Source organism: Gymnodraco acuticeps, unplaced genomic scaffold (assembly GCF_902827175.1).
Source record: "Gymnodraco acuticeps unplaced genomic scaffold, fGymAcu1.1, whole genome shotgun sequence".
Taxonomy (NCBI): domain Eukaryota; kingdom Metazoa; phylum Chordata; class Actinopteri; order Perciformes; family Bathydraconidae; genus Gymnodraco; species Gymnodraco acuticeps.
Window position 1 is genome coordinate 553,826 of NW_022992006.1, and position 23,371 is coordinate 577,196.

A 23,371-nucleotide genomic window follows, 5' to 3' on the forward strand; every position below is an offset into this window, starting at 1 on the left:
TACGGCACTAATGCTGCTATTGCCAGGCATATCAAATATGAGCTTTATTCCTTCTGGCATTATATCATAATATAATGGACGCAAATAAATAACTTTTTCTGAAACCTTTTCAAGTAATGCATTGTTTTTGTCTTCCAGGAACTGAATATAGAATCAGTACAATATAACCATCCTCCACAACAGGCCTCAATGGGCCACTTTGCTCCTCCCTGTCCGATGTGGTCGTTGCTCCGCCTTGTACTTGCTCTTTTCCCTTTCAGCTTCACATTGGAGGATTTACTTTCCCACGTCAGGACAAAAGAGTAGCTTTCATTTTCATTCTACTGTAAACTTTTGTTTCCAAGAAGTATCTTATGCCTCCCTTTCCTCAAAAGAGTCATATTGGCCTTCTTTTTGCTCACTCTATCTGCTCTAAAATGTGTGTGTAATCTGCATCATTAATTTGATATCTTATCAGTCCACTTCTCTCCAACAGGAATATTCTGGAAACATTGAGTTTGACTTCCAAAACAAAAAATATAGAAAACTTAAATACAGATGCAGTATGGGAAATTGCAAGAAAGATAAGAGAAATTCCTTTGAACAAAACATTGATAATGTTCCAAAAGGGCTATACTGGAAAACGCAACAATAGAGTTATTAGAGACTGTCCGTCAGCTGCATGATAATGGACGATGCAGAGGCAAAGAATGGCATGGTGTGTATGATTCGTTGCCTCTGCATTGAATGATACACACCATACCATTCTCAGTTTTCATCATCATTATGCTTAATTTGTTCTGTGGCAACTTCCTAATACATGCAAAAAATAAATGGTGATGTTCATTGATACATTTTGGATAAGAAGTAGATATGGTATTACTTTCACAGATACAATGGGACAAAGGATTTTACGATAGTTAAGCAGCTGAATTTGAAAACCCTGCTTGCTTAATGTACAACCGACATCAATGCATATCTAATTTCATATATATACTAACATGTAACCCTAGCCTTGATATAATATATATATATATATATATATACTATAATAATAACAACGTGTCAACACACAATGCTTATCTTTATAATTAAATTGACTGCATTTTTATCCATTTGTAATATAGCTATCAATGTCTCCCTAAGATACTGACAAACATATTGTATGGCTTTGGTACCATTTGAAATAGCTTTAGCTGAGTAATGCTGACCTCTTAACGTTTATGTAAGAAATATAATAGCTTTGTTCTCACATATAGAGGTAAAATATGCTGAGATAAATATTATTGATAGCACTTCTGTACAATTGCTGATACCTACTTAAAATGTATTAAGGGCCATTATTGTTTATAGCATTAGCAAGTGCCCCCACACACATTCAGGCAGCAAATAGAAAAAATATCACAAAGAGAGATACAAAGAGAGGAGTGGAAATTCATAGTGAATCACCAGGAAAGATGCATACAAGCGATGAGCTATTGCTGCTTTCAGAAAGGTCAGTGGGTAAACCTGATACCATTAAGCATAATGTCTGCAAGGTCATTTCACAGCTAAAGCAAGCATGAACAACAAGGAAAAACGATAACGAAAATGCAGCAGTGAATGTTACAGCCCACACAGATCCAGAGTCACACAAACTCACAACATGTTTGAGGACCCTCGTAAAGATAACATAATAACTTCACTGACACTAAACTCAATTGTTACATTGACCCTTAAACCAGATCTTACACCTCAAATAACCATTTGAAGAATAACCCATGTTATAAGCTAAAGCTAGGTATACCATATATACTGTGCAATATGTGTGCTTCAATATACGAGAGCATCAAAAGTGTATTGTAAGTGAAAGTCTCAACCATATATTTATGTCCTCTGTATAGCTGCTGTTGTCAAGGCAATACAACACCATGGGGAAAAGAAAACACTATTACTTCAAGCCATTGTGCTGATATAACCCACAGACTAAAATATATCACTCTGCTCTTCAGTACAGACAGCCATGAGACAGACCTTGTGACTCACTCATCTCAAGTCCAAAGAGGATCAGTGTCACTGTAAATAGTATTTAGAAATATCGAAATTGATGGTCATCTTCAATACATTCCTCAAATGTTAAAAGCAATGAATAAGGAGCGTCTGAAAACCTGCCAACCTAAACCGAACAAAGCTAAGGATCAGAATGCCACAATGTTGGCAAGAACCTGCAGATAGATATAATAAACTCAAGCTGAAACAAATTGGCAAATTAACAAAGTGGATTTCCTAATTCTCTTTCGCTCTTAATTAGTCTGATGCATTAAAAAAGAATGTTTCCAGTTAGGAACGTCTTCTCAATGATCAATGCAGGTACCTACAGCCTTGATGCACCAATTAATTTTCATCATAAGGAGCTGGGGTTGGTTATAAATTCTATTAGAGACCAATCACTTCAGCCAACATTAGTCAAACCTTTTACCACACAGAAGGATGGGTACAGTGTGTGAAAGCATAGACAGAAGCAGGGCAGCCAGCAGACAGTATTCTTCAGATGGCAACACACTAATCTTGATCTAATCTCACATTCAAGATGTCTTCCCTGACATGCAAGTAATGCACATCTACAATATTGGGAGGGATGCAACCCTTTTCAATGGTCACACATGCAGAGCACACAGCACACACAGCGAAATGTGTTTCCTAGTACCAGGAGTCTAGTAGTAGGAGCTATTGTACAGCGCCCGGGGAGCAATGGGAGTGAGGGGGGATGGGGGGGTTGTCCGGTGCCTTGCTCAAGGGCACCACGGCAGGGCAGGAGGTGAACTGGGACCTCTCCAAGTAACAGTCCACACTCCATACTTTAAGTCTGTTCGGGGCCTTGAACCGGCGACCCTACGGCTCCCAGTCCAAGCCCCTACTGACTGAGCAACTGCCGGTCCTATCTACATGTAATTGTTATTCAAACTAAAATAATATTTAGAACAGAGAGAGAGTTACACATGTAAACAGACGCATAATATGCATAACTGGTGTTTTATTAACAATAACAAGGCCAGCTATATATAAGGGACATAAAGAATGTAGAAAATGGAAGATATTGTATGTACCTGAGTATCGTATCTTGAACCCTCTCTTGTTTGTGGCATGGTCAGTGGACCAGCGTAGATAGAGCTGGTTTGTTTTCGATGTGAAGTTGAGCTGAGATGAGTGGTTTCCACTTAGAGCGACGAGAAGAGGACTTTGCCCTGAGGATCCTAGAGAAACAAATGAATGACACTTCAGGACGGCTGTGTGTACAGTATATTGTATATATTAGTATTTCTCATGAATACACATGCACGTACAATATGTCGTTTTGCTTAGTGGTCTGTTTTTGTTGGTGGGATTCGTAGGTTTACATATAATGTTCCCCTAGAATAGTATGAGCCTAAGCTCAGATGAAGATGAACAACATGTTGTGTTTTATTGTTTCTGAGACATGCATCACATGAAGGTGACAGCATCATTAAGTCGCTAACTTCTTCCAGATGACTTGTTTTACATGATCCTGATTGAAATACATTGTATACTTTCATCCCAGTTTTATGGACCACGACCCTCCACCTGTTCAAAAGTGGATAGTGTGGATATGTGTGTGCATGCATGTATGGGTATGTGATGTTCTGTGTGTGTCTAGTGAGTTGCAAAATAGAAAAGGACGTCTCTGTGTACCATCAAAAATCTCCAGTTCATCAAATTGTTTCTCGCTGTGGAACATCTCTACATATATGTTGATGGTGTAACCTGGAAAAACAAGACAACATTATTAACAAGCACAACCAGAAAACCGCAATATGCAACACACACACACACAAAAAAAACTGTTATACATATTTATAATCAAAGTGCAGATATATATAAAACAGCAGGATGGAAATACACACTGGTTACACCCCCTCCATACACACTGTACCTGGAACCATGTGAAGCAGCCAGGAGCACGTCTGGCTGTTGGGGTAGTTGCTAGGAAACCCAGGGCTAAGTATCACTCCTGATGACAATGTCCGCTCCTCATTGGCTGGGCACTGGGCTGGAGGAGTTATAGACAAAAGCCAGTGAGATTGATAAGAACCGTGAAACTTTTTTCTTTGGTACATACTAGGTGTGAACCACTCTCAAAATGCATCCATCTCACTGTTCTCGTTTACCTGTTCATATCCATTATCTGTATCCTTTTTCCAACTCACATGTATAAAGAGCCCTTCTTTTGAAATGTACTTTCTATCGAATTAGCTTGCCTGCGTCAGGGTCATGTTGGGTCTACGAAATAATCTCAATGCCACATGCCCATCTTCTCTGCCTTTAAAATGTGCCTATTTATTAGCCTTTAGCGAGACAATGGAAGTCTGACTCAATCTTTCTGTGTGATGAGTGTTTAGGAATCAGGATTTCACACAAAAGGCGCCAAACTTTCTTCTCCTGCTTTATAATAAAAAGGACATTCTGTTCATCTTACACGATGATGGCGAAGGCTGAGCATCAGTTCAACACAAAAGAGTTTTCTCAAAAGAGGAATTCAAATCAGTATTCGCAGGGAGGCAAACTCATCAGGTATGGAAAAGGTGACAAGGATCCGAGCCCCCCGACCCCACGGAATATCGGCTTTAAAATGAGGAATAACAGGATTTTAGCAGTCAGAACAACTAAAGCAGCAGTTAATAATAACAGAAACGCCAAAGAGTCACATCTAATAGAAATATATAAAAGCATTTATTTTAATTGTGTAGCAGTCAGTTTATAATTTTGGCAGCACTGTTGAGCATTTTGAAAATGTATTTTCATGCCTCTGTGCAAGGCGTAGTCTTTCTATCTGTATCGCCAGTGGTGTAAAGTAACTAAGTTCATAAACTCAAGTACTACTTGGGTACAATTTTGAGATACTTGTACTTTATTTAAGTATTTCAATGTTTTGCTACTTTGTTCTTCTTCTCCTCTACAGTTCAGAGGTAAATGGTGTACTTTGACTCCACTACATGTATTTAATACCTTTAGTTACTTCACAGATGTGGATGAATGATGTGAAATCTAATCAAGTGTTGAATCAGACTTTAGTTCCACCTGGAGTAAATCCACAAGCTACCCTGCAGTATACAAAGTCATTCAAACTAGCTGCACCTTTACCAGCTTTGAGAACACTTTCATGATCAATCATTATAAAACATATCATATATATTATTCTGAAATGGACCAATCTGCACAATGACTACTTTTACTGTCTTTAACTATATTTTGATGATAATACTTTTGTACTTTTATTTGAGGAACATTTTGATTGCAGAATTGTTCCTACATTCTGGTACTTCTACTCAAGTACAAGACCTGAGTACTTCTACTTTTACTCAAGCACCAGATCTATACTTATACGACCTCCGTTTATAGCCTATGAAAAAAACTATTAGAAAACGAAGGCTAAAGCTAACGTTAGCAGATTGTGACAATGTATGCTAGCTAGCTAGCTCAACGATAATATTGCGACAGAAAAAGTTTTCAGTGCACATCACGCTCTGCTGCTCCGACAGGGAGCTCTGCTCTGAACACCTGAACGGCCCGTTCTAACAGCTGTTCACCAGCGGTCCAGTCTGTGCCACAGTGACTCCGGACCACACAGTTAATATTAACGAAACGCACCCGTAGGTAATGTAGCTGCTGAAGCTAGACCCTCATACCGGAGCAGCAGAGCCTTATTATACATCGATGAGCAGAGCCGACAGGCAGGAAGACTCGAGCTTCATTATAATATATAAAAAAAGAACACCATGCGTGATGGCACATAACGGCTCGCGGCCGCAGATTACTCCGGGTCCCAGACCCCCCCCATACCCCACAAATATTTTTATTGCAGATCTACATGAATCACACAATCGACCTATTTTGGATTCAAAACGGCAAATTTTGCCGAAAGGTGACAAGTTTGCATCCCTGTTGTCTCGTAGAAATACCAGGTACTGCAGCCAGCACCTCACAGTGTGGATACATTTAACTGAAAGTCAAGTGCTTTTTTCCTGCTGCCTCTTAATTTCTTGAAATAAAGAGCCACATACATGCCAAAATGAAATGTTGTGAGTATTTCAGAGTATTGAAAAAGTGGAATATATTATCAATTGAAAATTTTTAACTTCAACACACAATAGTAGGAATGTCACACAATAGAAACATGTGCTACTTCTCATGTCATTAACTGGCTTAACTCAACCTGCCTAATATACTGTACCTTTCTCACAGCAGACATGTAAGCATGTCAAGGCAGCAAAGGCACAGATGTAATAAATTACTTTTGAAAACAAATGCATTACTTTAAGGTCCAGGGTCTTGGTTCTATGCACGCTCACTAACTGGCATCTCTTACTTGGACCAAACAAAGTTGCTTGACCTGTGCTTTTCCTGCTTTAACATGTCAATATGTAGACACTTGATCCAATACGTAGGATCAAGGTTTCCGAATAATTTTGATAGTTATGACATTTTATGTATTCATATTTGTTTGAGGATTTTTTTAAACGACACAACACAGAGTCAATGTATGATTGTGACATAAACATGCTGTATGTTGTTTTATGGTTTGGGAGTAGCATTACCTTGACATGTTGGTGGCGGGGCTTCAAAAAGCAAATGGGTATTGAGTTTACACATCAACTCGGCTTTTCCCACCAGTGTATATCCAGGTAGACAACGGTACCTCACAATATCACCTAAGCAGGAACAAAATAAAAAGTCTATTGAATGATCACAGATTATACATTTAACTAGTGCTTCTGCTGAGTCTTTATGTTTGTGCAGTAAGTACAAATCCCTGGACACATCATATCCAAAAGCAGATTCAGAGTCGATGTTAATGCTCTCCTACGTACCTGGGATATTTTCCAATAAAAAGACTGATTTTTATATAAAAGCCTTAAATTGTCTGCATGAGTACATTGCTGCAAGGAATGAATATAATATTTGTATTTTAATACACATTTGTGCAAGGAAGGATCTATTTATACCAAGTATAGACAGGAGGACGATTACCGCAACCAATAACTGTCTTTATATATTAACTGTAAATATTGTATGCTCCAAAATAGTTAAGATGTGGTGCCCTGTTTTGAAAAGAAAAAAAGTTTGAAGGGGTTTTGATCTTGAATCGGGAGGATATCCATATCCACCACCAGATTTAATGCCTATTTCAAACTTTGCCCCAGAGGCGCATAGTGCCAAAGCTCTCAGCATGAGGCATGGACTATAAAAAAAGGTAAACAGAACAAACAAGAACATTCAGCCTTTCTTTGAGCGTGTTCACAGATTGTATAATTGGCTATTAGACTGACCGACAAAAACAAAGGTAGTGTGGTCTCCGAGGTACTCCATCCGGCCAGAGTTTGACAATGTAAAATTCTAAGTACATGCAGCCCAACGTTCTGAGGGCTTGTGAGACTTCTGTGTATGATTATTCTAAAATAGCCCTCATTTGTACTCAGTCTCGCTGAGAAAGGTGCTGCTGTGGTGTAAGTGTCAATTATTTGACGTCACTCTGGTGTAGTATTATCACTCTGTACATTGTTAGTGTCCTGTTAGGAAGATCATATCTAAGGAACATTTTCTAATATCAATTTGAGGGATAATTAAGTCTTTCCTGATTCTGGGGTTTGACCACTTTAAAAGTGTCTTTAAAAGTGTAAAATCCCCAAATCCCCCAAATCAACTAATTATTCGAAAATCAACCAACTTTCCAGAGTTCATAAAAAAGCTGACATTTCAAAATGTGAGTTTTCTGCAGAAAAATGATTGTATACTTCGCCAGCAGCGGCTAGGCTCTGCATAAATCGGCTGGGGCAAATTGAGCTTGCGGGGGCTTTATGAGATGTCTGATTTTTTCAAAACACATCTCCTGTTGATCCAAAAGGTCACCAACCCTAAGAGTAAATGTTTTGAGCAAATCACATAACACAGAACTGAGGGGAAATGGAGAACTTGACATGTGATTATTTCTACCAAAATTAATGTATTTCAAAATCTTGAGAGAACATACTGGTATTACATGTCAACAAACCACATACAAGGTGGAGTCAGTGATTCTGGAGAAAGATTATTGATATTGGAACTTAACACCCCCCCCCCCTCCAGATTTACTATCCCTCTCTCTCCCACTGCCTTCCCCTTTATAAGATCATGGCATTTCCTCTGTCCTGTGCACAAACATAGGTTTTTACTTTTGACCAATTACAGAGCCATGACTGGGTTAACATTGCATTTTTCTTCAGCTCAAACAGATTGGAAATATCCTAATTATTTACGGACAAAGAATAGGCTGCTTCGTTTTTGTTAGCATTTCTGGTCAAAATGTAGGTGGTATTCAAATGTATTGGAGACTAGTGATATAACAACACATCATATTTACTCTAAATACCATTAAGCCAATTGTAGAGGGGTTGGAAGGCTTATTTTATCTCCATTGATGGAGCCAGCTGTTTGTCACTGTTTATGCTAAGAGGCACCAGACACACCCCAAACCTATCTCTGTACTGAGAGTAAAGAGATGCAACTGACATATTAATGAAGAATTTTGAATAACTTAATTTTCTTTTGTGAATTCCTCGCTCTTGTGTTTCTTTCTGTGTCACAGATACTGACAACATGCTCACACAGTTGTACACTGTGTGGATTTTATTTGGAGCGAGGGCACAGCTTCACTAACAAAGCAAAATATAATTAACAGTAGCATTCTCACGTTGAATATGCATGTAAAGAGTAATTTAGCCCATTAGTATACAGCATAATGACCCCACAAAAAACAGGCAGTATGTCAGACCTGTCAGGTGAGGGTCATTTTGATGTTACAGTATGATGCCCGCACCCCCCACCCAAAAGGTAATAAAAAAATAAGTTGAATTAAACAGCAAAGGTCAAGAAGTAACCCAGGTGTTTTTTTTTAGTTTGCTGAAGTTATGTAGACTAGTTGGTGCGACATCACTTTGATTCAATTAAGATCTTATTATTATGAATTACCAATCTGGAAGTCTTCATCTTCGTAGATCACCTCTGAGTTCTCCACAACAGGCGGAGCAGGACATTTCTTCAGACGGTAGGCTGGGGAGAGAGAGAGAGAGAGAGGAGAGAGAGAGAGAGAGATAGAGAGAGAGAGAGAGAGAGAGAGAGAGAGAGAAGATAGAGAGAGAGAGAGAGAGAGAGAGAGATAGAGAGAAGAGAGAGATCGAGAGAGAGAGAGAGAGAGAGAGAGTCGAGAAGAGANNNCGGGAGCTTTCTCTCTCACTCTGCTCTCTCCTTCTCTCTCTCTCTTCTCTCTCCTTCTCCCTCTCTCTCCTCGCTCTCCTCTCTCTCAGAGATAGAGAGAGAGAGAAACGTGTTAATCAATGTACCTTAGATTTATAGTGAAAAAAAACAAACAATAAAAGAAAGGTCATTTCCAAGAGTGGATGATCTGTTCACAATTCATTTCACTAAAGTCCATGTAACAAAAACATATTTTAACCAATTAGGAAAACACTTTGGTCTATTCAGGGACGCAGATGGCCACTCAAACACTCTAGTGCATTATGCTGCTGTGCCATGATTTGGCAGTGTTAAAAATTGTGGTTTGCTCTGTCCCTATAACTATTTGTATATACCGTATGTGTCTAACTGTTTGTGCAGTATAAGCTGTACCACTGTACACAGCTACATATGAGCATGCTTATACTACAGGGTTTTGGTGTGCGTTTGTATCTGTACCATGGTAGTTGAGAATTGAAGAAGAACCCGCCAGTGGAAAAAGTCAGAGTGGAAGCGGATCAAGACCTTCGGGCTGGTACTGTAGGCCGACTCCAATGCTGTGTTGCCGCTGAAGACTCCCAGCTGAGGACTAGACATCTCTGGGCCGTCCCTGAATGAAGACACGGAGAGAGGAACACAGACGACAGACGATGGTTAAACTGGAAGCACAAAACATTGGAATAATTGCAGAAGACGGATCAGAATCAGAATATCTTTATTAGTCCCACCGAGGGGAAATGTGCATCGTTACAGCAGGAAAGAGCCACAGACAGCTTAATGTTACATATGTTTAAAAAAAGTACTAAGTTATGATATAATAAAAAATATAATAAAATAAATAAAAGTAAAACAAATACTTTTCAAAATACAAATCCTGTAACAGTTCTAAGGATTTAGCAGCCAGGTATATATTACAGTTATTAATGGCATATGCATATAATGTATATATTGCACATATTGCACATAGTTGGATGGACAGAGAGAAACCAAAAGTCACGTAACAGCTGGCAGAAAGACAACTATGTGTAATAAAAAAAGATAACTGTTTCTCTGATTTACTTTTGTTCCACAAATCCTTTTCTACATTGCAAGCAAAGCCCTTAAACTAAAAAGATTCAAAGAGGTATTGGGGTATTGCAGGGGATTACCAGCCATAGTCTGAGTAACATCTTACTCATGGGAATATTAATGTAATGAAACTAAAAGGTAACCTGAGGGTAAATCTGGAACACTGGTGCACTGTATCTGCCCAGGCTCAACCTCCATTAGTTGCAACAGTTTTTATTTTCTCTTCTACTCTGAGTAGAAATATATGGATTGTCTCATTGATTTGCCGGCAACATTTAACCCCACATCACCAGAAAAAATATTTTATTACAAATCCATGATTATCTCCAAAAGTGTCTGAGTGGATTCTTTATAATGAAAATCCATAATAGTGATGAAAATCCTAAATGGCTACATTGATTAGGTAATTAAAATCATACTGAATAAACAAACCGCTGACTGGTTGTCTGCCACAGCACTAAAGGCAAGTCAGGGATTTGGATCAGTCTGAACCTTTTAGGAAATGTTAATCTTGCATTTGCTTTCACTGATTAAAAGTAATAACACTGAGAAAGACAGACCAAAAGCAACCTTTATTAATAAAATAAAACATGTATCTACCACACGCCTGGCTTTTTAAAGGGCAGAACAAATATTGTATGCTTTTTTTAACCTATTTCACACAAGTTCATTGAACAAAGCCTGTGGATTAAAGGCTTAACTTAACTCATTAAATATTGAATGTTGCTGAAAGGTTACATTTTCTAAAGTTCCTAAATGCCCAGTTTTCGATTTTTAATGAACATGCCATTGGATTAAACAAGGGTTTTTAACATTTTATTCATGAGAAGCGCCTGGGATCTCATGGCTGCTCAATAATTCAAGGCCTTCTGAAGGTGTTGCAGCTCATTTGGAGAATCAAAATGTGCTTTTTGGGTCATTTAAAATAAAGCAGACCTAGAATGTTGTGGCTCTATTTTTACTTAGAGAACATATACAGAACCAATATATAATTATCATATGCATTTAACATTTATTATAACGTGTTTTTGGGGGTTGTAATTACTATATATTTTTAACTTGTTTCTGAAAAAGTAAATACATTGGACAACAGCACAGAGAAGACTTGGACTTAGCTCCCAGAGTTTGTTAGTGACCTTTCCCTCAGTGAAAGAATCAGGTTCAATGAAACCCATTTAATAGAGTCAGTCCCCTCGAACCATAAGATGTAAGCTTGTGAGGCTAAAAGGCTGCTGGTTTGTGAAGCTCAAACACTGCTGATACGTGAGCAGAAAATGTTTTAAGTAAGCCTTACCTCTAGAAATAAGGGTTTAAAGGAAGTTTGATTTATTAAGAGTTATCTATTCTGTCTATCTCCTACAGGTGATTGACAAGAGCCCACTGCAGCTGGGAATAGGCTGGAATTGGAAAGAATACATTAACAGATAGAAGAGAGATGGGGCTGACATGATTCACCATCAACCAAATCACATTTCCCCCCTCCTACAGTAAAACCACTGCACTTTTTTCACAACCCTATCAGAGTCCTGGTTTGAAGAAAAAAGTGGATCCAACAAAAAAAAGTCTTTGTAAAATAAAGTGAACTCTTAATGCTGAAAAAGAAAGTACACTGATATAAAACATTGTCTTTTTCTGAGTTTGTATGTGTATACATTTACACCATGTACACATTTAGTCAAACCAGACTTTAGAGACAGATGATTTTAGGAGAACTACTGTGTTGCTCTGGTGTTAGATCCATAGACCACTGTTAGAAGTGGTCCAGTGATATTAGGCAAGAAGCCAAACTTCGGCTGGTTGCAGAGCATAGAGACAGTTTGGCTTCAGTCCCTGACATCTGGATGCAGCTGCCGTCACATAAACCCCAGGGGTATACAGGGCAGAAACCAGAAGATACACATCACTGAGTTATGGAAAAAACAGGACATTGTGATTCACAAAGGCAAAAGACATTCATCACAAGTTTGATTAATGAGAAGCGAGAACACGAGGAGGCTGGCGGAGGAGGAAATCAGCATAACTACTGACAGCGGTAGAATGAGTGATCAGAGAAGTGTAAATGTAGGCTCTTCAGATGAGTAAGAAAACAACCTCATTGACTTGTTTGAGTGTGAGGTGATTGTAAGCCAGCTGATACTTATGGCATTGAACACACTCAACCTGAACAAAGGCAATGTTCTATGAACACTTTACTCTGTGTGTCATTAATGACATGGACTCAGTGTACATCCGTTGTTCTGTACAGTACCTCTCCTGTTGCTACAACTTTCAACATGAAAAGCAAATTACATTCTCAAAGTCAAAATAAGCCAAAGACTCACTGAAAAAGATATTAGGGATTACAAAAATAGAATAGAAGATCTATCGAAGCTCAGATGAGCAATGCATCTCCGTCCAGAAAAGAAGGTGTCCAGAGCAGAGTCACTGATGCAACAGCCTTTGATCTGACTGACAACAACTGGAAAGCAATTCTGGGTGTTTCCACTTCGCTGAAATCAATATCTACAGTACATCTGCCTTGAAGTATAACAACAAATATATTTTATTGGAGAATTTCTGTCGTTTCTTAGAGAATGACATATTAATTTAAAATGAATGAATGACTGAATCCATCTATCCATCTTAAAATAAGACTATGTTTTATGATTATTCTGGACGTTGCCGTTTCCTTTTCTATTTACATGTGTGTAATGCAGTATCAGCGGACCTTCAGATCACTCACTCTAAATCCGTCTAAGGCCCTGGAAGGTAGATGCTATCCCACTGGCTCTGAGCAAAGCACTTTTCCTTCAGTGTCGGCCCCCAGTCACTTGCAAATATATTCATGTGTTGGGAAATAAAGCAGGATTGAACAGTGCAACAGTCCATCATTTATGCACTAATCTCACATCACAGATGTCTTTTGGTACCCTACAATCGAGGATTTTGTTCCCTGTGTAATGTGCCAAATAAATCACAGAAATCTAGTTGCAACTACAAAATAACTTGATGCTGTGCCTCTCCATACAGTAGCTATATCCATAGCGCTGGTAGCTGGTGAGATTGAAAGCGAGTAGTCCCAGAGTGTAAATGTATTACTTTCCCACTGCCTGCATTTCAACTACTCACTCCCTAGAGCTTTACTCTGGAGCATGACAATTATAGACTGGCTTCAACCTAACACCAAATATGTATTTCCTAAAACCAACCTCCACCAGATGATGACAGTGAGTGACACAATCCTACTTGATCTTAATTGTATTAGTAATAGATTCACTGTTTTATATTATTTTTCCAAAACTGTATTGAGTGAGAAATGTCTCTCGCACTGACCCAAACTTGTCAGAGCCATCCGAGTCCCATTGGATATGTGAACCCAGCTCCTTTCATTACATTTCCCACTCCTCACTGAATCTCATCATTACTGCCAGAGTTCCTAAGCCCTCTCTGGGTCTGCCTATGGCCATGGTGCCGAGTTAGATTGAATTGGTCAGTGGTCCCATTGTAAATGCATTACTCTCACACTCCCTGTTACAATCTGACCTCCACAGTGAATCCCATTATTACTGCAGGATATTCATTCTATGCATAGCACATAGTATATATGGGTGTATGTATTAGTATTGTATGTTGCTGTGATCCCTGTGCATAAACCAGGCCATACACAGATCCATATGGGTTTTTGTGTATGTCGCTGTATGATATCATAAACAATTGACACTGATGTTTTCTCTGTAAATTCCTTTGTACAGGTAAGAAAGACATGCCATCAATAGTGTTCATTTTGTTGACTAAAACTATGACGAAATATGTTCGTCAACGACCTTTTTTTCCATGACGAAAACGAGACGATGACGAGACGGCAGTAAACAATAACTGCAACTAAATCATCATGAAGAAAAAAAAAAGTGACGAGACGAAAATGTAGTTCACTAAATAAAAACTATGCCAAAATCTCTCTTTACTTTCGATGACGAAAAATGAGGAGACGAAATATTATCAAAGATAACGTTACATCTCTGATAGTCAGTTTTTCTCCCAGCAGTTCCATTTCCGGTGCTGCGGCAGGGCAGCAGCTGTGTGTCCGTGCTGCGCGCGGCGGTAGATTTGAATTACACCGGGCAGCGGCACAATATGAACTGTCAGGAAGACTCGGGTCTAACTCATGGTCTAACTAACCTTATTCAACAGAAAATGAAATGGCAACAACAGGGCTTGGGAGCGGTGGTCGCACTCGCGTTAACCGAATATCCCCCCGTCAGCGCGAGTGATTGATAAATTGTGCACTCGACGGATAATAATGGATTATGACGGAAATGTTACGATCCTGTCCGTCAAAATGACTGACAACGAAAAAGTCTAAAGCCACCACTGCTTGGGAGAACAATGTGATATTTGGGCCCATTTTCGCTACAATGAGGCGGAGAAAAAAAGCGAATGCATTGTTTCATCAGAAGGGAAGCAATGTGGCCAAAACACAGCTAGTGAAAACACCACAAACCTGAGCAGATACTCTCTGCAAAGCTTCTTAATCATTCAACCTGTGTTTTTCATCAAATAAGGACAAGATATAATCTTATTTATTTATATATGCTAAAATGACAAATTATTGGTTTTGGCTAGACTAGTTTGACAGAAATGTTCTATATAATCTGATGACTAAAAAAGACTCAACAGTTTTCATTGACAAAAAGTAGACTAAAATAATTAGTTTTCTTTGACTAAAATAAGACTAAAATGCTCAGACTTTTAGTCGACTAAAACTTGACTAAATAAAAACAGGATGAAGGTGACTAAATATGACTAAAACTAAAAAGGAAATTTAACACAGGACTAAGACTAAAACTAAATTAAAAAATAGCTGACGAAATGAACACTAGCCATCAATGCCAGGAATAAGGTTACCACTAATAAAAGTGTGTGTGAGAGAAAGCAGAAGTGTGTGTTTGTTTATGGGCTCAGAACAGTCTCATAATACACACATGCACACAGAAGGATTCACACTTGTATTTCATGATCCGCAAAAGGATTCAAACTTGTATTTCCGGATTCACACTTGTGTTTTTCAATGCACACACAAATGTGTTCCGTTTCATATACATGTAAATAAAATCCAAATACAGAAAAAAGTTTTACATATGTATTTTTGATCCTCACATATTTGTTTTCCGTTTAAAACCGCTGCACCTGCAAACACAACCCGCTCTCTGTGCATGGATCGCTGTGCATTCGTGTGTGGGTTTTTTGAGACTCCCCTGACGGTCAGCCGATTCGTACTTGTAATTTTTTCTATCTATAGCCAATCAGATGTCTCCTCAACTCTAAGCCAATCACATGAGCGCACCCCCACGAGGGTATGATTTCTTGCGTTCATGACGTAGCGCTTCATCTACGCATTTTGCGCAGTCCGGAGCTGACAGGTCCATGGAGCCTGCCTGCAGGCGCTAATCTCAGGACATCTCCACTCTCAGTACATTGCCACTTTCCGAACAGGAAATGCACGCGAATACAATCTTTTATATTATTAAGGTACAGCGCCACTTTCCGAACCATTGATGAATGCTTGTGTACACAAAATGGCAGGCAAAACCGTTTTAAATGTGTGTTTCCTGTATGGCGAATACAGCTGCTTTATTTTTGTCTGTATGAAGTTGTTGTGAGTGTGGAGGGAGCAGCTACAGGTTAGCTTAATCGATCAGTGCACTACGAAGCCAGTGCTAGACAGTGAACTGTCAACGGGGGGAGCCCCGCCGGTCATTATCGGCCGATATTCACTAGTTTGATCGGTGCTCTCTATAAAGGCCGATCAGGAGAGCTGGATCTGATCGATATGGACATAAACGCGAGTGAAGTATAACCGGACGCGAGAGAGATCAGATCAGCTGCTGAGTCTGACGGAGACACGCAGCTCTGCATGATCACCTGAAGCTCCGCCCTCTGTTTAGCGAGCTGACTGGACAGCGCAAAATGCGTATATATGAAGTGTCATGAACGCAAGAAATCATACCCTCGTGGGGGCGCGCTCATGTGATTGACTTAGAATGAAGGAGACATCTGATTGGCTATAGATAGAAAAAATTACAAGTATGAATCGGCTGACTGTCAGGGGAGTCTCAAAAAACCCACACACGAATGCACAGCGATCCGTTCACAGAGAGCGGGTTGTGTTTGCAGGTGCAGCGGTTTTAAACGGAAAACAAATATGTGAGGATCAAAAATACATATGTGAAACTTTTTTATGTATTTGGATTTTATTTACATATATATGAAACAGAACACATTTGTGTGTGCATTGAAAAACACAAGTGTGGATCCGGAAATACAAGTCTGAATCCTTTTGCGGATCATGAAATACAAGTGTGAATTCTTCTGTGTGCATGTGTGTATTATGAGACTGTTCTGAGCCCATAGTTTGTTTGTGTGTGTGTGTGTGTGTGTGTGTGTGTGTGTGTGTGTGTGTGTGTGTGTGAGTGTGAGTGTGAGTGTGTGTGTGAGAGAGAGAGGGACAGAATGATAATAAAAAACAGAATCAAAAGTTGATATAACTTCTTATTGGTGTTCAGAGAGGAGGCAGGATGCAAGTCAATTCAAGACTTAGCTGTCAGTGATGAAATCGGGCCAAGGATAAAGGGCAACAATGAAAAGAAGCTTTTGCATTTGAGTGAATATGTGTGTGTGTGTGTGCATGTAAGTTCAAGTGTACCCAGGCTTACCAGACAGCGATGTAATCAGTGACAGGCTCCGTCTGCAATAAGGTAAAGTTGATATAAACTCCGTGTCCGTGGGGAACAGTGATGAGCCAGCTGCAGTCTTGAAAGTTGGGGTATTCAATGGGGTACTGAGGTGAATAGATTGTCCCGTTTTCAGCTGTGACATTATAGCCGCAAGGAGCTGTAAAAAGCAGAGTTATGAGATTATCTATGTGCAAATTTGTCCCATTCGTCTAACCTGCTAGTCCTGAAACGATGGAGATGTATATTTAACTATAGACAGTGTGGAATATAAATATCATTATTATTTGTAGTAGTATTAGTAAAAGCAGCAGCAGTGGTGCTATTAATAAGAACAATGAGTGTGCTACTGATGTATAAAGTAAAATATCTAAGTGACATAGGAATATTCACTTTCTTCTTAACTGCTGCTTTATAGCGCTTGTGGTACTGATGAAAGATGAGATTACATTCTCTAAAACTCAATTAGGATAACAACATTTTCCAAATGTCTAGACTTTAAATGACCATTTAACCTGATGGATGGGGATGTTCTGGGAAACAATGGATCACCACACAACATAAACTGGCTAATGTGACAATTGTACATTTGTATCTTAATTGTAATCTTGATACATACTAATCACCCATCAAATCAAATAGTATAAAACATTTCATTGGTTATTCTTCTTACCCTCACAGCGTGGAAATGGGTGGTTCCACTTCCGGTTGGTCCCGTGCAGGCACGTTAGGACAGGGTGTCCGATCAAAACATAACCGGGGTAGCACTGAAAAGTTACTGATTGGCCAGCGCTGTAGTCACCGTTGATGATGTCACCGTTGAGGAAAGGAAAGGGGTCCTGGCAGTTTTGAAGTTGATAGGCTGAAGAGACAGATAAAGAAAATAACTTTCAGAGTGGAAATAATTGGAAACTTAATTTCAGATACACTTGATTTTTAAGGTTATACGATTCAATTCAACTGAGATTACCAAAGGTATTTGTGAATGTGTTTATTAGCATTGTACCCTGTAGCCTTAAACAGCAGCTCACTAATGGCGCATTTCCACTACAGGGCCTCGCTCGGTATGGCTAGGCCTCGTTAGGCCTCGTTAGGCCTTGTTAGGACTTGTTAGGACTGGCTCACTTTATGCTGCGTTTCCATTACAGTTTAGTAGCTGGGGCAGTAACTATAGTAACGCAGTGTAGGCGGAGCCGTGACGTCATCTTCAATGAGAACCACAGAAAAACAACATCAGCCGTTAGCACTCAAACTCACAGCTCCTCATATCTGTTCAGAAACTAGACAAAAGTTAAACAAGTACAAACCACAGACTGTCTGTGTCATGGCGAATACAGTCGCTGCTTTATTTATGTCTGTATAGGCCGTTGTTGTGAGTGTGGACGGACGGAGCATATACTGCGTTAGCTTAGCCGATCTCCATTTAGAAAACAAGCATTTTAAAAGGTTTTTCGCCTGCCGTCTGTCTGCAGACTTGTCAAAGCATTAATTCATGGTTTTTACTAACCGGTATCAGTCTGTTGTTACTTCAGCATCATTTTGAAAAGTGTATTACAATTAAATCACGGTCAAATATGTTCATTTTGTTGTAGTTGTAGCCCCCTTGCCAGCGATTCTCTTTCTAGTTTAGCATACTCAGCCCGGTTGTTGGCCCGGAAAGAACCTCGATTTTGGAGAGCCAGAAAAACTGTGAAATAGTACCTGCTAGCCGGTACTACGCCAAGTGGAAACGCAACCAAAAACGGGCCGGGCACGGCACGCTTAAAGCGAGCTCCGCGCTGTAGTGGAAATGCGCCATATGGCTGCTTGCCAAATTTCAGTCAAAACTTTTCTGTCTGAGGTATATAGACTTCAAGGGGCATCACCAAAAATAAAAAGTTGACTAACAGTTGCTGCCAGGCTACCTTTATGCAGGAAGAAACTGCATGTGTACAGGAACACCTGTGGGCTAAACCATCCCAAGTCCTGATTGGAGACACCACAAAGGACACTTAAGAACGTCAGAACTGAGTACCCCTGCCACTTTTAGATACCGACCGCTATACAAATATTGACTAAAAGACCTGGACATAGTGGAAATACAGAAGGAACAGAAAAGTAAGTAGTGACAGATGTACAGTAGAGGTCCCATGTGAAAGCAGCATCAAGGGAAAGAGATGGAAAGGATAAAGTGATACCGGGGGCTGAGGAGAGAATGTGGAAAATGTAAGCCAAAAGTTGTCAGTCATAGGGGAGTATGTGCGGCTGTGAAACTACAATCAAGAACGTACGATGTCAGAGTGCCAAACACTAAAACTGGAATCAGATCTCCCTAAAGATGTTATTAGCGACATATGGGTCTAAAAATCACTGTGAGGGTACTTTCTATTGATTTTTTGCACTTATCCCTCTGAGATTTTGTGGATGTGCACACTGCAATTCAGCCTACTGAACCATATACCTCCTGGACCTTTAAAACAGAACCTGAGCTTATGTCATTAAGTGCTGCGGGCCGAAATCATGCACCCTGTCAGAGCTCTCACAATGTTTTCATTCAACAAAACCAATCATTGTATTATGACAGGACAGGATAGTTGATGTCAGATGAAAAAAAGCATCTGGTGCAACTTTATTTAAGGAAAATATGTCTACAAGCTTCAAAAGCCGAAAGTGGAAGTAAGCAGTGACAAGAGATGCCGTTTTAGGGGACTATGTCATTGCAAATTAGGAGGAAAAAAGGGTAAAAAGACTATGTGCATGTGGGTTAGCCTATGTGTAAGTAAGCCGTGCTCTACTTATGCTGGCGTATAGACCCACAGTGCATCTCTGGTGTCTTTGAAGTGAAACACTTAGGGCTACGAGCAAAGCCTGCTGGACAAGATGCCAGTCCCTCACAGGGCTTACTAACAATCCATCTCTTTTAATGATGAGAGGAAAGCTATACGTTTTTTTTAAGTCTTTAGCATGCCTCATCCACGGATCAAAGCTCAAAACCTAATAGCGATGCATTTTTTCATTGAAGCCTTCATTCTTGGAGTTGAGAAGGCTTTGTTATGTGGGGACTAGGATTATTCAGAAACCATAGGCAGTCCATCTCTCTTTTCTAAATCATTCAAGGAACCATCTTGTGTTCCCAACCGTTGGCTCAATATGAACACAGGTTTAGTCCCTTGAGGGGCCACTTTCAACTGGAAGCGCCTGCAGGGACACCTAAGGGTTTGTGGCCTTAGGTCAACATTCAAAAATCACACGTAAACTCACCCTGATAGGTTAGTTTAAACCCCGGTCTGTTCTCTGAATGGTCACTGTAGAAGTGGATGACCGTCAGGTGGGTAGTGCTCAGCAGAAGGGGTGGGATCTGAGAGCCAGTAAACTGTCCAATCAGAGCAGAGCTGTGCTGTGGTCCAGCTCTGACCTCAAGGAAGTCGTGGTTGTCTTCAGAAGAGAAGTTTAGGAACTGAATATGTGCTCCTAGAATACATACACAGATTGTATTAGACTAAAACATATTAAATATATATATGATAATAACAGTAAAACTTATCTTTAATGAATGCAATGTAGTTTATTTTGAACATATTTTCACAATCAGTCCCAAGGATACCAAAGATTACCAAAGCAATAGAAATGACAAGAATCAAGTCTTTGATCATTAATAATAAGCATTAATGAAAGAAGTATGTCATATCCTTTCCACTCAAATCTAGCAATATTTACACACATGGACATGTATTCCATGCCAAAATACATACATAAAAGGTTTATTTTCAAACCATCACTTACAGTGGCGAGCCGCAGAATATCTTAGGCCCTCAGTAAGATATTCTACAAAATAATATTTAAAAACATTTTTAAATATATATTTTTTTTTTATATATTTTTAGTTATATTTGTCATTCGTTTTACCATAATAACTTCATTTAATTGTATTTAAAATAACATTTCCAAAGAAATAAATCCTTCAAATCTGCCTATTCAGTTTCTGATTGAATGTGAAGGGTTAAATGAAAGAAGCTTGTCTCTGCGAGGTGAAGACAGGAGCTGATTGGACGTCCAGCTATGAATTCACAGAGGGCCAGCTATAGTAACTGAACGAAAGAGTAATGTCAAATGACAGTAAAATTGACCAATCATATCTTCCCTCTAAATGGGTGGGTTTTATTATCGCGGACTTTATGACAAGTTCCGCCCGCTGTGAAGCTTTTCTTGTTTCCATAGCAACAACAACTTCCTGTCAACAGCGTAAACTCGCCTTCAAAATAAAAGCATGCCAAATTACACTGAAGACATACAACTGCAACGAAAGTAACAAACACAATGCAATATCCTTTTCAATTTCAAAGAACACAAATTGGGTTATTTACAGGTGTTGTTTTGTGTGGTAGAGGGTTGCTTTCATTGATGCGTTTTGCACCCTGGGCCGTTGTTTTTATATTTAGCTGAAGTATACACTGTGACGTAATAACTCCCTTTTTTTTTTTTTTTTGAGGGAAGGGGTGGGGGTCAGAGGGCCTAGGTATAAAAGTCACGGCTCGCCACTGCTCATTAAACAGCATTAAAAAGCTTTCAATAAATATTATGTTGCTGCTGCAGAGTTGGTGCTAGAAAAAAGTATTTGTTTTCCCAAATAGACCAAGAGATGTACTGAATGCTCTTTATCCCATAATACTTACCATATCCAGTTGGCAGGGTGATTTGCCAGGTGCAATCCAGGTTGCCGGGATAGTTGCCAGGGAAACCCGGACTGAGGATGACACCACTCATCTCAGACAACACCCCACTGCACCGAGCTGACAACACAGGCCCAGCAAACACATTGTTAAAACAGGCAACACATGAGAAATGTAAAGTGGAGATCATCACTTCATCTCCTCTGCTCTAACAGGAAGAAGGTTACAGAGCTAAAAAACAAGAATATTTGGAATTACAGCAACAAGCAGCAACCTTTGGGATTTGAGTACCCTTCGGTTGGACAGGGGGATTTATTGTATTGACATTTACACTCAGTGGTCACTTAATAAGATATACCTCTACAATCTAATGCAATTCAATACAGCTGTTTGTATTGTACCTTTTGAAAAGTTTATAATGTTCCGTTTTTTTCTTGCATTCTCAGTTTAGGTTAAAGGACAGTGATATTACATTAATCCTTTGTAGCAAGTATAATGCATTAGTGGCATACAAATATACATGTAAAACAAACTTGGAGATAACAGAAACATTTTGTTAGTTCATTTGGTGCTATTGCGTATATGAAACCAATTTTTAAAGAGAGAGGATATCATGTTTAAAACTAAAATCTAAATTGTATAGGGGCTTGTGTGTGTTGAATACCTGTATATCCTTGAGAACCGTTAGAAACAGACAGATATATTTTGATATTATAGCTCCCCATTATGAAAGCCAGTGGGCAAACGACTTGAATAACTTCTTCAACAGATTTGATCAGTCATGCGCCCTCCCCCCCAACCCCCGACCAATTCCCCCCTGCTGCACCCCCCATTGTCTCCACTGCCTGGAAATGGCCCTGTCACCCCTCCCACCTCTACTCAGCCCCTGGCCATCAGCTCACAGACACCTCTCACATCAGCCCCTGGTTCTTCTCCACCCGCTGACGACACCTTGTCCTTCACAACCAACCAGGTGAGGAGGGAGCTGCAGAAGTGTAACGGCCCGTCCATATAGCAGCGTGCGTTGTCGCTTGCCAGCGGGCATGTCTGAAGCTAGACCAACAACCAATCACCTGAATTTCCCGCCCCGGACACACAAGCAGCAGTTTCATTGGCTAGAGCTTGTACTGGCATATGATTCGATTGGCTGACGCTTCCGTCGAAGCTTCAAAAGTTGAACATTGTTCAACTTTTTGCAGCGAGCACCGCGAGAAAAGCTACGCTTTGCTCCCACAATGCAGTTCGGCGATGCGTGAAAGTCACCCCATTCAAAGTGAATGGGCAGAACGTTCAAGCTTCAACGCACGCCGCTGTGTGGACGGGCCGTAAGGCGAGGAAAGCGGTGGGTCCAGATGGCATCAGCTCGAGGCTCCTCAAATCCTGTGCGGATCAGCTGTGTGGGATTGTGGAGCTTCTATTCAACCTGAGCCTGAAGCAAGGGAGGGTACCACAACTGTGGAAGACGTCCTGTGTGGTACCTGTGCCAAAGATCCCTCACCCCAAGGAATTCAACAGCTACCGGAAGGTGGCGCTGACATCACAGCTGATGAAGATCCTGGAGAGGCTGGTCCTTGGACACCTCCGGCCCCTTGTGGGACCATCAATGGACCCGCTGCAGTTCGCCTACCAGCCTGCCATTGGGGTGGATGACGCCGTCATTTACCTGCTGCAGAGGTCCCTCTCCCACCTGGAGAAGGC

At 40.0% G+C, this 23,371-nt stretch overlaps 1 protein-coding gene across 1 annotated transcript in view; it reads right to left on the bottom strand.

Annotated features, from left to right (window-relative positions):
* The window catches only part of LOC117536456 (CUB and sushi domain-containing protein 1-like), a gene marked incomplete at its 5' end in the record, with an annotated part of 113,181 nt that overhangs the window by 44,392 nt on the left and 45,418 nt on the right, over positions 1-23,371 (bottom strand). Inside the window, 12 exon segments of the mRNA XM_034201329.1 lie at positions 3,066-3,212; positions 3,670-3,741; positions 3,911-4,027; positions 6,573-6,686; positions 8,983-9,063; positions 9,706-9,721; positions 9,723-9,746; positions 9,748-9,856; positions 17,007-17,184; positions 17,698-17,886; positions 20,265-20,474; positions 21,677-21,793. Coding sequence (XP_034057220.1) covers positions 3,066-3,212; positions 3,670-3,741; positions 3,911-4,027; positions 6,573-6,686; positions 8,983-9,063; positions 9,706-9,721; positions 9,723-9,746; positions 9,748-9,856; positions 17,007-17,184; positions 17,698-17,886; positions 20,265-20,474; positions 21,677-21,793 — 1,374 coding nt within the window.